Source organism: Limulus polyphemus, unplaced genomic scaffold, assembly GCF_000517525.1.
Source record: "Limulus polyphemus unplaced genomic scaffold, Limulus_polyphemus-2.1.2 Scaffold10099, whole genome shotgun sequence".
Lineage (NCBI taxonomy): Eukaryota > Metazoa > Arthropoda > Merostomata > Xiphosura > Limulidae > Limulus > Limulus polyphemus.
In genome coordinates, this window is record NW_013675709.1 from 5,520 (window position 1) to 17,854 (window position 12,335).

The 12,335-nt window shown below is 34.7% G+C and overlaps 1 protein-coding gene across 1 annotated transcript; it reads right to left on the reverse strand.

Annotated features, from left to right (window-relative positions):
• Window positions 1-1,049: 1,049 nt before the first annotated feature.
• LOC106476233 lies at window positions 1,050-10,754 on the reverse strand (the record flags this gene model as incomplete). The annotated part of the gene is made up of 5 exons (XM_022380164.1): window positions 1,050-5,769; window positions 7,777-7,993; window positions 8,128-8,282; window positions 8,902-9,097; window positions 10,625-10,754. Coding segments are annotated over 5 exons (1,642 nt in total), but the record flags the coding sequence as incomplete, so codon positions are not given.
• Between the last annotated feature and the right edge of the window lie 1,581 nt (window positions 10,755-12,335).

A 12,335-nucleotide genomic window follows, 5' to 3' on the forward strand; every position in this document is an offset into this window, starting at 1 on the left:
TTAAAATATCATTCTGAAGAATTGAAAAATAAGTGCAAGCAAAATTCAAACCCTCGTTGATTAATAGGCCTAAATATTTAAAGCTGTCACACTCAATCTTACGTTAATTGACTTTGTCAGCGTAGAAAAAATTGGGGTCCTTTAAAACAAAGAATTTATTTGTTGCAATTTGACTGGAAGAATTGAGGCCTCCGGCTTTTGATATCTCATAGTTTAGATTATTAGAACAAGCAAGCACTTAGTCTCAGCTTACTTTCTTTCTTTTCTTTTTTTATTTTGTGTGAGAAGGAGCATCAGACTGCGAGTCTTAAAAATTAACATCTTTTTTTTCTATTGTCAGTTCCCTACTAACAAATTATGACTTACTAGTTTACAAGTGTCGGTTGACATCATATTAATATCTATTCTTGAAATTTTGAAAACAATGTCGCGAGCCTATTGAAAACGGTCTTACCTCCACGGTTGATCTCATCGTGTAGTCAATCACTAGCTCTCTCTGGTTCCGTATATACTCACTACATAAACTAATCCTCATCGGAAATTTAAAATCAAGAAATATTTGTTGAGTTACCAAAATATAATCGCAGAATATCAGTTTGTTTGATATTACTTCAAAAACGAACACACAAAAAAAGAACTTACAGAAAACGAGGCTTAGATATAAACATCCAAGTATTCTACCGTAGAGTAGGAACTACGCTCAAAGCAAAATCTGTATAATCCAAGCGATAAACGTGATTGTACGATGACACTTAGTAATTTCCAAATTCAATAAAGAAAATAGGCATATAAAATGTTTAACTTTATTTTAACTTAACTAATATCTTCATGTGATTCAAAACTAGGTTTGATCGTTATTTTAAAATAAAAATGACATCTATTGCTAAAAACATTCATGGTAAATACATATATTAAAGGATAGAGAAAATGCATTCGAAATGTATAAAACTAAACAAGTAATATTCAGCTAATTATATATCATCTATGAAATAACAGAAAGAGAACAGAAAATTCAACTTTTAGTAAAAATGAAGTTATGTCAATAAATCTTTTTTTTCTGTTCTTAAACAGAGTGAACTTTAAATAAGATAATAAATTCACTCATCGATTTATGAACTATCAACATACGTGAGTATTTTCTTCGATATGTACTATATATTTGTAGATTATAATATATGTATATCATAGGTAATAATAAAAAAAAATCAATGAGGCACTACAAATTTTAAGCACCAAAATTAACTCATTTAACATCACAGAAGTTTGAAGTACTTTTGTTTTAATTATTTATATCTTACTTAAATAATGTTCCGATCAAAACGTCCATCAGATGACGCTAAATCTTACTGGATATCTAATCGGAACATCTTTCGGGCTTTTCCGTTCTATCTATAAAAACACTCTCGGGAGTAACAGTAGCAATAAACATCGCTTTTGATGTGTCGTCTGCGGCGAATAATATGTATTATAACGCTGAAAAATAGACTCGGTAAGTTGTGTAAATGCTACACTTTTCACCCGTTTAAATAAACTTGTTATACCGTAATCATGTTGCACCAACTAAAAAATTTTTTGTCATGAAAACTGAAAATAACCAATAAATTCAAACTCTTTGCGAAAATACTCGCTTGTTCAAATGTAGACAACCATCTTTTGGCGTGTGTGACAATTCTCGTGAATTATGCGTGTAAAGCGATATATTTTAGATAATACTACTGCTATTTTTTGGTTATTATAGAAACTTATTATTGTTTATTTCATTAACTAGATGTAATTTTATTTGTGTATGTGTTTCAATCCAAAAACACTAGTGCTCATTGTAGCTTTAACTTCGGACACTTGCACTCTGTTATTGTTAGTCACCTAAGTTGCTTTAGCTTTGAGTTTGACATTTGGGTCACGTGACCCAAAGTATACCAAACTTGGTTTCTAATTATATCCGAGTGTGTTTTTACCATGTACGATGGAAAAGCTCGATTGATACGTCCGATTGACTCCAGATAGCGTCTAGAATCTGACACAAAAACATCTTGTGCGCATGAACAAAATATCACGAGGCACCTAGGTCAACAAATCACAAATCTTGTGATTCACAAACTGTCTTTTAGTTGTACGGAAGATCAAATTAAATTTAGGTTTATAAATTTTACAATACCAAATATTGATTTCTTCATAGAAATGACTTACTGTTATTTATCAGTAATTACAATATTTATCTAAAATGCCATAATTTTGTCATTTGTTGGTTTAGAAATGGAAATATTACAGCTTATTTAGGCAAATATAAATGTGAATTATAAACTTCTAGTGGAGTGAAACGAAGAACAACAATATTCAGTGTTTAAAATGGATAGTTCTACAAAAAAAAAAACTATTTTTTGGGTGTTTACAGACACTTATTAGTTTGTGAAAAGTAAGTTTCATTCAGGTACGTCTGATTTAGAATGAACACTGCACGTGACACCCATGAAATACTTTATTTTTGTATGAAAGAAAGCATTTGTATGGCATAACTTAGTTTTTCATATATTAATAACTAACATAGTCTAGTGTTGCTAACCAAAACTAAGTGACGGTGCCTAGTGAAATAACATCTGTATAAATAGTCAAAACAAACTTAAGACAATAACTTATTATTTACATCAACATCAGTATGGATAGCACACTTGAAAATTACATTGAAAATCAATTATTATTGAAACCTCTTGAAAACAAAAACAGGAGACTTGAGTTATAAAATCATGCGCACAATATGGGTTTTGTGTCAGGTTCTAGAGCTTGTACATCGTCACTTTGTGGATGAAGAACTCCCTCTATAAATATGTATACGAAAATCTCTACATCGCCATGACATACCAAGTAGGGTAATGTCAACGAAAAATGCTTGTGCGCATGTGAAAATTTGAAAAATTCCCACAATTTTATGCTTTACGAGTGTTCGTCCCAGAATTCATGATTTTTTTCATACTGAATAAACATCCGCTACACTTCGACAAATAGAGACAACGAGACATGTTCCTTCGGTTGCCAGACGTGGTATTACGATATATTGTGATGGTTAATGCTGAACTAATTCAGGATGAGATCTCAGAAAACATATGAAGTATGGTAGAAAACGGCCGTTTAGAAGATTTTCTAAAGTTGATCCTCTGCATTAGGGTTTAGCTCTGAGTTAAGTTTATACACGAAACGCATGAATAGGCCTAACTCAATAACCGTTCTATGCACCTTGGCAAAAGATACACGTGAGAATCTTTTACTATAATCTTAGGAGACCACATCCCAAAATAATGTATTCTAAAAAAACTTTAGAACTTACGAAAAGTGAGAGATGAACATAATAACTTAAAATCTCTAATGGCCCTTTCTAACGATATTCCGAGTGCAAAGTAGGTCTAAGAATGATCATGAGAGAATATTGCTCTAGGAAAAGCAAAGTAGGTGAAAATTAGGCTTAAAGATTATACAAGGAAAGGCTGTAGACAATTAACAGTGACGTAAGTCTCACAATTATTAAGCCAAAGCTTAAAAGGCTACATGAATGTTATAATGACATAATAATAACTTTTTTATATATTTTCTTTAACAAAATTGTACATAATAATCAAGAAAAGCGGAAAGTTAACAAGTAATTTTCAAATTTAACTGTAAAACACTTCGTTCACAACAACAACAAGCTTTACATAAGGAAACGGGTACAAGTGACTAGTTTTACTACCATCTTTAAAAGCTATTTCTACTCCTGGTCTATCTAAAGTTCCACAATTCCTGGTTACGTTTCGTAAATATTATGTTTTCTGACAATCACTAAACATACTAAATATTGATAAAGCTTGCACCTTAACAAATAATGCACACAATTTACATGCGCATAGGCTTGGAGGGGTGAGGTGGTGCGATGGCGCCCGCTAAATTGCACACCTATATGTATAAAACATACTTAAAAAGACGTAAAAAGCAGGCTCAGATACAATCAAAATGCACCATTCTTAGTGAAAATCGCAAAAATTTTCCGAGGGTATACAAGACCTCATCCCCAAAAGTAGCATCACCCTTTATAGATTTTGTCTCTCCCCCTCTCTATGGTAAGTATTGGGTGTTGATTTTCTTATCTCGCTAGCGACGTATACAATACACAGACCATTCTTTATTGTGTTGTATTGCATACTATAACACTCATTGCACTGTTGTGTGTGTTGCCATCTTTTAATCAAGCCTAAAACTATATTTCGGAGAGTTAAAAAAATATTAATGTCGAGAGCGTGAAAAGGGTTTATAACACAGTCTTGTTTCTTATTAAACACGATGTAACTTCTTTATCTTGTGTTGGATATAAAATCACGTGCTTCCGCTTCTTAAAAGATAAAAACGTTTACTTAATGAGACCAACTTCCTATACGTTACTTCTTCACGTACTTTATCTCGTCTGTTGATGACGTAGGTTACTTAGTAGCATCAGTTTTCAGCTCTCGTTTTCAGAAACATCACTTTTTTTTATAGCATTTGTTTCCGTTGTTGTTTTTGCAGTAAGTGAAACTTTCACATCTGAGCTGTTTTGCTGGATATATGCAAGATATACCAAGTTCTAATTACATGACTTCTTTCGTTACTAACCTAAAAATTAATGTTAATATACAACACACAAAGTGCTATTTTTTAATATTATTTGTTAAAGAGGATTTGAACATAAGAAATCTCCAGTTCAAGAGCTTTAAAGAAACACTGTATTAAGTTTGTCTCGCTACTTGATTATCTGTTAAGTGTTACGATAACCATATGTGCGATTAACTGACGTCCAGTTTTTCTACCTTTAGGCTTGCTTGTCTCAGCCTCTGTTGTGCTTATAAGTATACTTTGAAGCATCCATTAGGACTACAAAGCACTGAAACCTATAGTATGAAACCAGAGGTATAAGCACGCGAGAAAATATCCCCCAAGGAATAACTCCATAAAATTCTAACTGAAGCTGACTTGTCAAATGGTTTTGAGATGTAAAAGTTTCAACAGCCCAAAGTGCCCCGTTGCTGAGTGCCAAAAACGTTACAATCTCTCTTCCTGGACGTTTCTGTTTAAGTTGTTCTTCACCGCCACAGGAACTACGCTCCATCTGGTGGATGAACAACGATTGCAGACAAGAATGGAGCAGTAACAGAGCGCCATCGATGCAAGATATTAAATGATACTTGGAATTGAGCTTTGAGCCTCCAACAATTAGGGTTAGAATCCCGTACGCGTGAACGGCAAGAATTCCGATGTGAAGAAATAACCCGTTAGTTCCAGTGTTCTTCCACAGCTCTGGCCGTAATTGTCGAATCTGTATCAGTCCAACGAAGATGACGATTACTGAAAATCCCAGAATGGCACAGTGAAATATAGCCAATGTAAGAAGACTGTCAAAGCCTATGATTCCATGACTTTCGGGCAGAAGGACAATAATTAGAATGACTAGGGTAGCTATAAGAAGAAGTATTCCAGAAAAGAGACCCACATACGCTTTTTGACAGTCCACCTTCCAAAACGGCGACGTATTTGTGTTCGACACTTTAAAAACTTCATATTCGCCGTCCTGGTTTGTGTAGTCGATGTTCGCCCAGAAGAAATGACAAATCATAGCCGCTAACAAACTGTACTGAATGAGGAATGGGTGAAGAAAAGGTGAAGCTTTCCACCAAACATCACCAGCAGTGGAGTTTTTTATGCAATCAAACAAGGCCATGGTTTCCTCCTTGTTAGAAGGTTTCAATTCTTGCCATCGACACACGGGGGAAGCTAGAGGGAAATATTATATCAAAATATCAGTTCGATTTAAAGTTATATCTTCAGTAAAATAATATACCATAATATCAGTTCAATTTAAAGTTATATCTTCAGTGGAATATTACACCACAATATCAATTTAATTTAAAGTTATATCTAGAGGGAAATATTATATCACAATATCAGTTTAATTTAAAGTTATATGTTCAGTGAAATACTATACCACAATATCACTTCAATTTAAAGTTATATTTTCACGATTTAAAGTTATATCGAGAGGGAAATATTATACCACAATATCAGTTCAATTTAAAGTTATATCTAGATGGAAATATTATATCACAATATCAGTTAAATTTAAAGTTATATCTAGATGGAAATATTATACCACAATATCAGTTCGATTTAAAGTTATATCGAGAGGGAAATATTATACCACAATATCAGTTCGATTTAAAGTTATATCAAGAGGGAAATATTATACCACAGTATCAGTTCGATTTAAAGTTATATCGAGAGGGAAATGTTATACCACAATATCAGTTCGATTTAAAGTTATATCAAGAGGGAAATATTATACCACAATATCAGTTCGATTTAAAGTTATATCTAGAGGGAAATATTATACCACAATATCAGTTCGATTTAAAGTTATATCGAGAGGGAAATATTGAAATATATATCCGGTGCTTGTGTATCCGGTGAATATCCGGTGCTTGTGTCTGATGAGCTTGACTGATTGAACTCCGTAACTGGTCATTTACAAATGTGTTGTAAGCTTAGTTCAAACTCTTTTACAGTTATTCAGTGTTTCTCAAACAACCAATAGTTTTTCACCGAGACAGCTAATAGGATAATTTCTCTCGAATATTTGGAGGAATGATTGTTTCAGCTATAATCGCAAAACTTCACAAAGGCTTGTCATCCCTAATTCTGAACTGAAAGGCTAGCGGGGAAGACATTTAGTCAACAGCACCCTCCGCCAAATTTTTGGTTACTCTAATCGATTACTGTATTTCACCGTTGTTCTTTATGACGCAGATAAGGCCCCAAAGAGCAGAGCGCAATTTGTTATATATATTTTTGCGGTAACTGGACGCCAACTGTAGACCACCGGGCCTATAGCCTGAAATGGTGACTGCTGCGATGCGTCTGGCTCTATTTGCAGGGGGCGGCCCGGCATGGCCAGGTGGTTAGGGCGCTCGACTCGAAATCAGAGGGTCGCGGGTTCGAATCCCAGCACCACCAAACATGCTCGCCCTTTCAGCCGTGGGGGCGTTATAATGTGACGGTCAATCCCTCTATTCGTTGGTAAAAGAGTAGCCCAAGAGTTGGCGGTGGGTAGTGATGACTAGCTGCCTTCCCTCTAGTCTTACACTGCTAAATTAGGGATGGCTAGCGCAGATAGCCCTCGTGTAGCTTTGCGCGAAATTCAAAAACAAACAAACAAACTATTTGAAGGGAAAAAAATTTATAATATAATGAGAGCCCTGAATTATCTTGAGATTACATAAGACTCAGGGCATACCAGCTAGTTTCACCGCAGTGGCTAAGCGATAAGTTTGCAGGCTTACGACACTAAAAAATCGGGGTTTGATACGCGTGATGGGCAGAGCACAGATAGCCCATTGTGTAGCTTTGTGCTTAAAAATAAACAAACGAAACCAGTATCAACTAGTTACTGCAGTAAAGCATGTAACAGTTCTTTAGCGCAAAACTACATAATAGGCTATCTGCACTCTGTATCACAGCGGGAATCGTGCCCCAGATTTTAGCGCTGACCCACCGTGGGACAATATTTAGTTATTTTTCAAGTATCCTACTGTACGTTCGGTTATTGTTACTACTTTATAATAAAATAGAAAACAGGCACTTTGGACGTAAATAGAAAAACGGGCACTTAGGACGTAAATAGAAAACGTGCACTTTGGACGTAAATATATAAAAAAAACACTTAGGACGTAAATAGAAAAAAGCACTTAGAACGTAAATAGAAAAAATATATATATTAATACATACTAAAAACTTGATGAGCCCCCTTTTCATCAAATGTATGAACTGTGACAGTATGGGTATGAAGAGGGTATTCACTGGTTGACTGAATTGTCACGTGATCAACCATCTGCCATTCACGAGCTGTCTCCCGTATGATAAGTTGAAACCATACGATCAAATTGGCAACGATCAAGTGCATTATAATCACGTGACGTAGCCATCCGAGGGATTTGATAATAATCTGTAAAATAAAATAACAACCAGAGATAACTTATTATTTTTCAACTTTTGTTATGTTTGCCGAGAGACTAGAGCTCTTAACTACGGGAATATCTATTTAGTTCTTAACTACGGGACTATCTATTTAGTTCTTACCTTTACATTTATTAGAAGAAAATGCATCTGGAGTAAAGTAAAAACGCCCTGAAGAATAGGCTGAAGTAGGGTTAACTGTCCAACACAAGAGGTCTTTGTTGAAAACAAGGCGGCAGCTTCCATTCCAAGAAACACCAAATTGCCCGTTCCGAAAACTAAAGGGGAGGGGGGTTGATACTGTCAATGATCTGTACTGTTTAAAGTTACTATTATCATCTTATTATATTTTCACTCCTTCATCTATGTGTAAAACGACCTTGACAACTACTTGGGGGGTCAATGATCTATAAAAGTAGTTTTAAACAGCGTGGAGTTCGTGGGATGGAAATTGTCTTAGAATATTAATTCCATGTATATATATACAGCGATATGTTTACCCATTAGTGAACATTTCAATCCTCGGGACTTTAAGTCTATAGACTCATAAGTTACAAAAAAAAAAACGAACAGAGGGATACTACTATTATATTGTTTTTCAGTTAGTATTTTTTCTGGGATAGAGAAGATTAATTTAATGTTCACATCAGAAGTGAACTAAAGATTAGTACTAGTGTTATAAAATTACAATTCGTTAATTTAGTGAGAACAAAACTGGAGATATTAGTAACGGTATTTTATTGTGATTATGTATATTTTAATATTTCAAATACTATATATTATATTACTTATTTTTATTATATAAAAAAGAAACGTTTTTCGTTATTTCAATTATCTTATAATTGAAAATAAAGATGTAAGTAATCGTGTTTATCGCCTGAAAGAAAAAAAAAGTACCTAAAACTCCTATTCGCAAGTAAATGCTAACGTTAGATGCGTAAATTGGCCCTCTGTTGAGAGAATCCGGAACGTGATTGTCTCTTGATATGGAAGGAGTGCTATTTTTTCTTAGAAGTTTCTTCACAGCTAATATGACATAAACATTGACTAAAAACAAAACTGCCCCTCCAAGAAGATACGAGAGGAGATATCCCTGTAGAATGAAAAGGTTTTATCATTACTGTAATAGAAACATCTGTCAGTATTAGATAAGATTGACATGAACCAATGTTTACAGTAATAACTGAGAACTAGGCCTAATGAACACTTTAAAACTCAATCATATAAGTGAAAAACGTACATGGAAAACTGACACAGGGTTATCTGTCTTGTCATGAAATTCCTGTCTGAGTAATAAGTCAGGCGATGTAAATTATTAAAATATAGCTCGTCCCAAGTGCCAGGATGTACTAGCACTAAAAGTTTTACATGTGTATGCGTGGAAATTCAACACGTTTAATTAATTCATGTAAAATGAGAAACATACAGAGGGCTAAATGCACTTTATCAGAAAGATTTATACATGTCAATGTAATGACATGCCTCCACAGATACGGGCCGTAGCGCCACGAACGACATATTTAGCAAGTGCATATTTGGTTCTCAGCGTTCAAAAAAATGATAGTTGTAGTCTATTCTTTGAAAAGATATTTGATATTCATATTATTAAACGATCAGTGTAGAGTCAACAGACACTAACTTTCGAAAAACACTGCGCTATACCAATCCGGTTACTAAAAAGAATCTTCCGACCCAGAGAGTCGTTATGATGACGCTGGGTCTCTCTCTTATTACCCCTGAGAACATAATAAAAAATTATTTAAAGTTGATGAAGGCTCACTAGATTTCAGAAGCACCTAGTAATCAATGGATATTTTCAAGAAAAAGGAAGTTTAAGAAACTGGAATCTTAGCAATCCCAATCGATTAAATCTCACAACGGAACTAGGTGCTTTTGATCTGCTTAAACGTAATCGTTAAAGGTCTGTGGAGAGTTCAACATTTGTGGTCAATGAATATCCACGCCTTGCACCATAATAGCTTGCTACAATGAGAAAATGTTGATACTAGACAACAGTGAGTAATCAGACATAGTATGATCGATGAAGTAGTTCCAAGGACAGCACTGGAGCATGGTTCTTATAAAGTGAGATTAACCCTCAGTGTTCTTCCACTTTGGAGGCAAAAATAAGTCCTAGAAATGTAGGAATTTTATTAAATCTATATTTATCACTACTTAAAATGGTAGAGATTGACCGATCCTAGTTTTAACTGCAAGATAACTTCATATACGAAACTGAATTAATACTAGTTGTTATGATGTGAATGTGTTTTTTCAAGCTGACGATTATATGACATTAGTATTAAGTTTATTATATTTTTAACACTACATTCTTTATCTAATCCATTATGGATTTTTAAGAATTAGAAGATTGTATGATAATATTATTATTCTAACCACACACTGTTCATCATATTCATTGCCAACGACGCGTTTCGCTCAATGCAGAGCTCATCAGGTCAGCCTGGATACAAGAAACGCAGTAGTGGTCGAGAGTAGATAAAGAATGCAGTGTTAAAAATATAATAGGCCTAATAATAATGTATTATGACAAGTGTACTTATTATTAAGACTGAACGACTTGTCGATTGATGGTTATGGATGACCAGTTTTTACTTACTTGGAAGAAGAGGAGCGGGATTCGATTTGGAAGAAACTCGGTGACCAGTAAAACCAAAGCAGCCACAACTAACAACTTGGCATACAGACTGCTCAAAAAACATGCGCAGTCGTTGGAAGCTCTGTGGTACCTGAGTTCGTTAAAAATAATAATAATTAAATAATTAATTAAATATTAATAATAATAATAATAACAGATAATGTTTTTGAAACATTATCTGTTACTTTCATTCAAAAACCTCAAGAAAAAATAAAGTATTTGAGCTCAAACAATACAATTTGTTCATGTTGTTTATTTATGTTATAGATAAAGATTAGTCAACTTATAACACCATCAAATATTAATACGAAACCCCAAAATCGTAAGGAATGTTTCTGACCTCGGATAGTGGTTAATAAGGTTTTTTAATGTACTAGCTAGATGTATATACCCCCCCCCCTTCTTCCGTGTTACTCCCCGGCTAGTCTTAAATTTACCTACTAAATTTGGTGACAATCGGTTCAGCGGTTCGCCAGTTATAAGTTTGTGAAGTATTTGTTTGTTTGTAATTAAGCACAAAGCTACACAGTGGACTATCTGTGCTCTGCCCACCACGGGTATCGAAACTCGGGTTCTCGCGTTGTACGTCCGCAGACATACCGCTGTGCCACTGGGGGGCATTTGTGAAGTAATGGTTTTACATTATAGCTCCCGCCTTATCAATTTTTTCTTCCACTAGGATGTACACAGAATAAAAGCTCCTTTATATATATATTCACAACCATTTCTTCCCAGGTATCTAATATAAGTTGTTTGTTTGTTTATTCTTATGCACAAAGCTTCACAATGGGCTATCTCTGCTCTGCCCATCGTGAGTATCGAAACCCGATTTTTAGCCCAATAAGCTCCCAGACTGAGTCACTGGGCGGTGGGTGCTAATTATTTATGATACTTTAGGTGACATTCCCCATCTTTAACCAAACGATGAAAACAAATATTATAGTCTTAACTATAGATTTAATAACTTTAGGTTTTGTTTAGTGAACCTCGTGCTAAGTTACTCGAGGGCTATCTGCGCAAGCCGTTCATAATTTTGAAGTGATAGACTAGAGGAAAGGAGATAGCTAACACCACCCACCGCCAACTCTCGAGCAAGTTTCTACCAACAAATAGCGGGATTGTCTGTAATTATTATAATGCTCCCATGGCCGGAAGGGCGAGCCTGTTTGGTGACACAAACCGCAGATTGCGAATCGAACGCCTTAACCATCAAACAGTCCATGTCAGCATTCCCAAGTTTAGTGTTTTAATTAGCATCATTGTTTATCTTCTCGATAACTTACACTACACCGTATTCCTTAAGAGTTAGAGGTGTTTTAATGTATATACACACAACATCATAGCACGTTCTTTGTTATACTGCAGTCAGGAAGTTGCAACACAGGCTGGATAAGTTTCATAAACAATTACCAAGTGGACAGAGAAATGGTAAAAGCAAAGATAGTGTATGGACGTCTGTATTTGTATTATATTTTCTGGATTTCATTATAAGTTGAGTTTACAAAAAAAAAAATAAGTTTCAGTTGAAAAGTAAATCTACGTGAACATTATCAGTGAACCAGTTTGGTGATAATGGCACATATTTAACTCACAACACGATGATAATCATTAATAATCTAACACAAGATTCTCGACACTTCTGTGATAACAGCTAGTATACTGATTGTTTTGA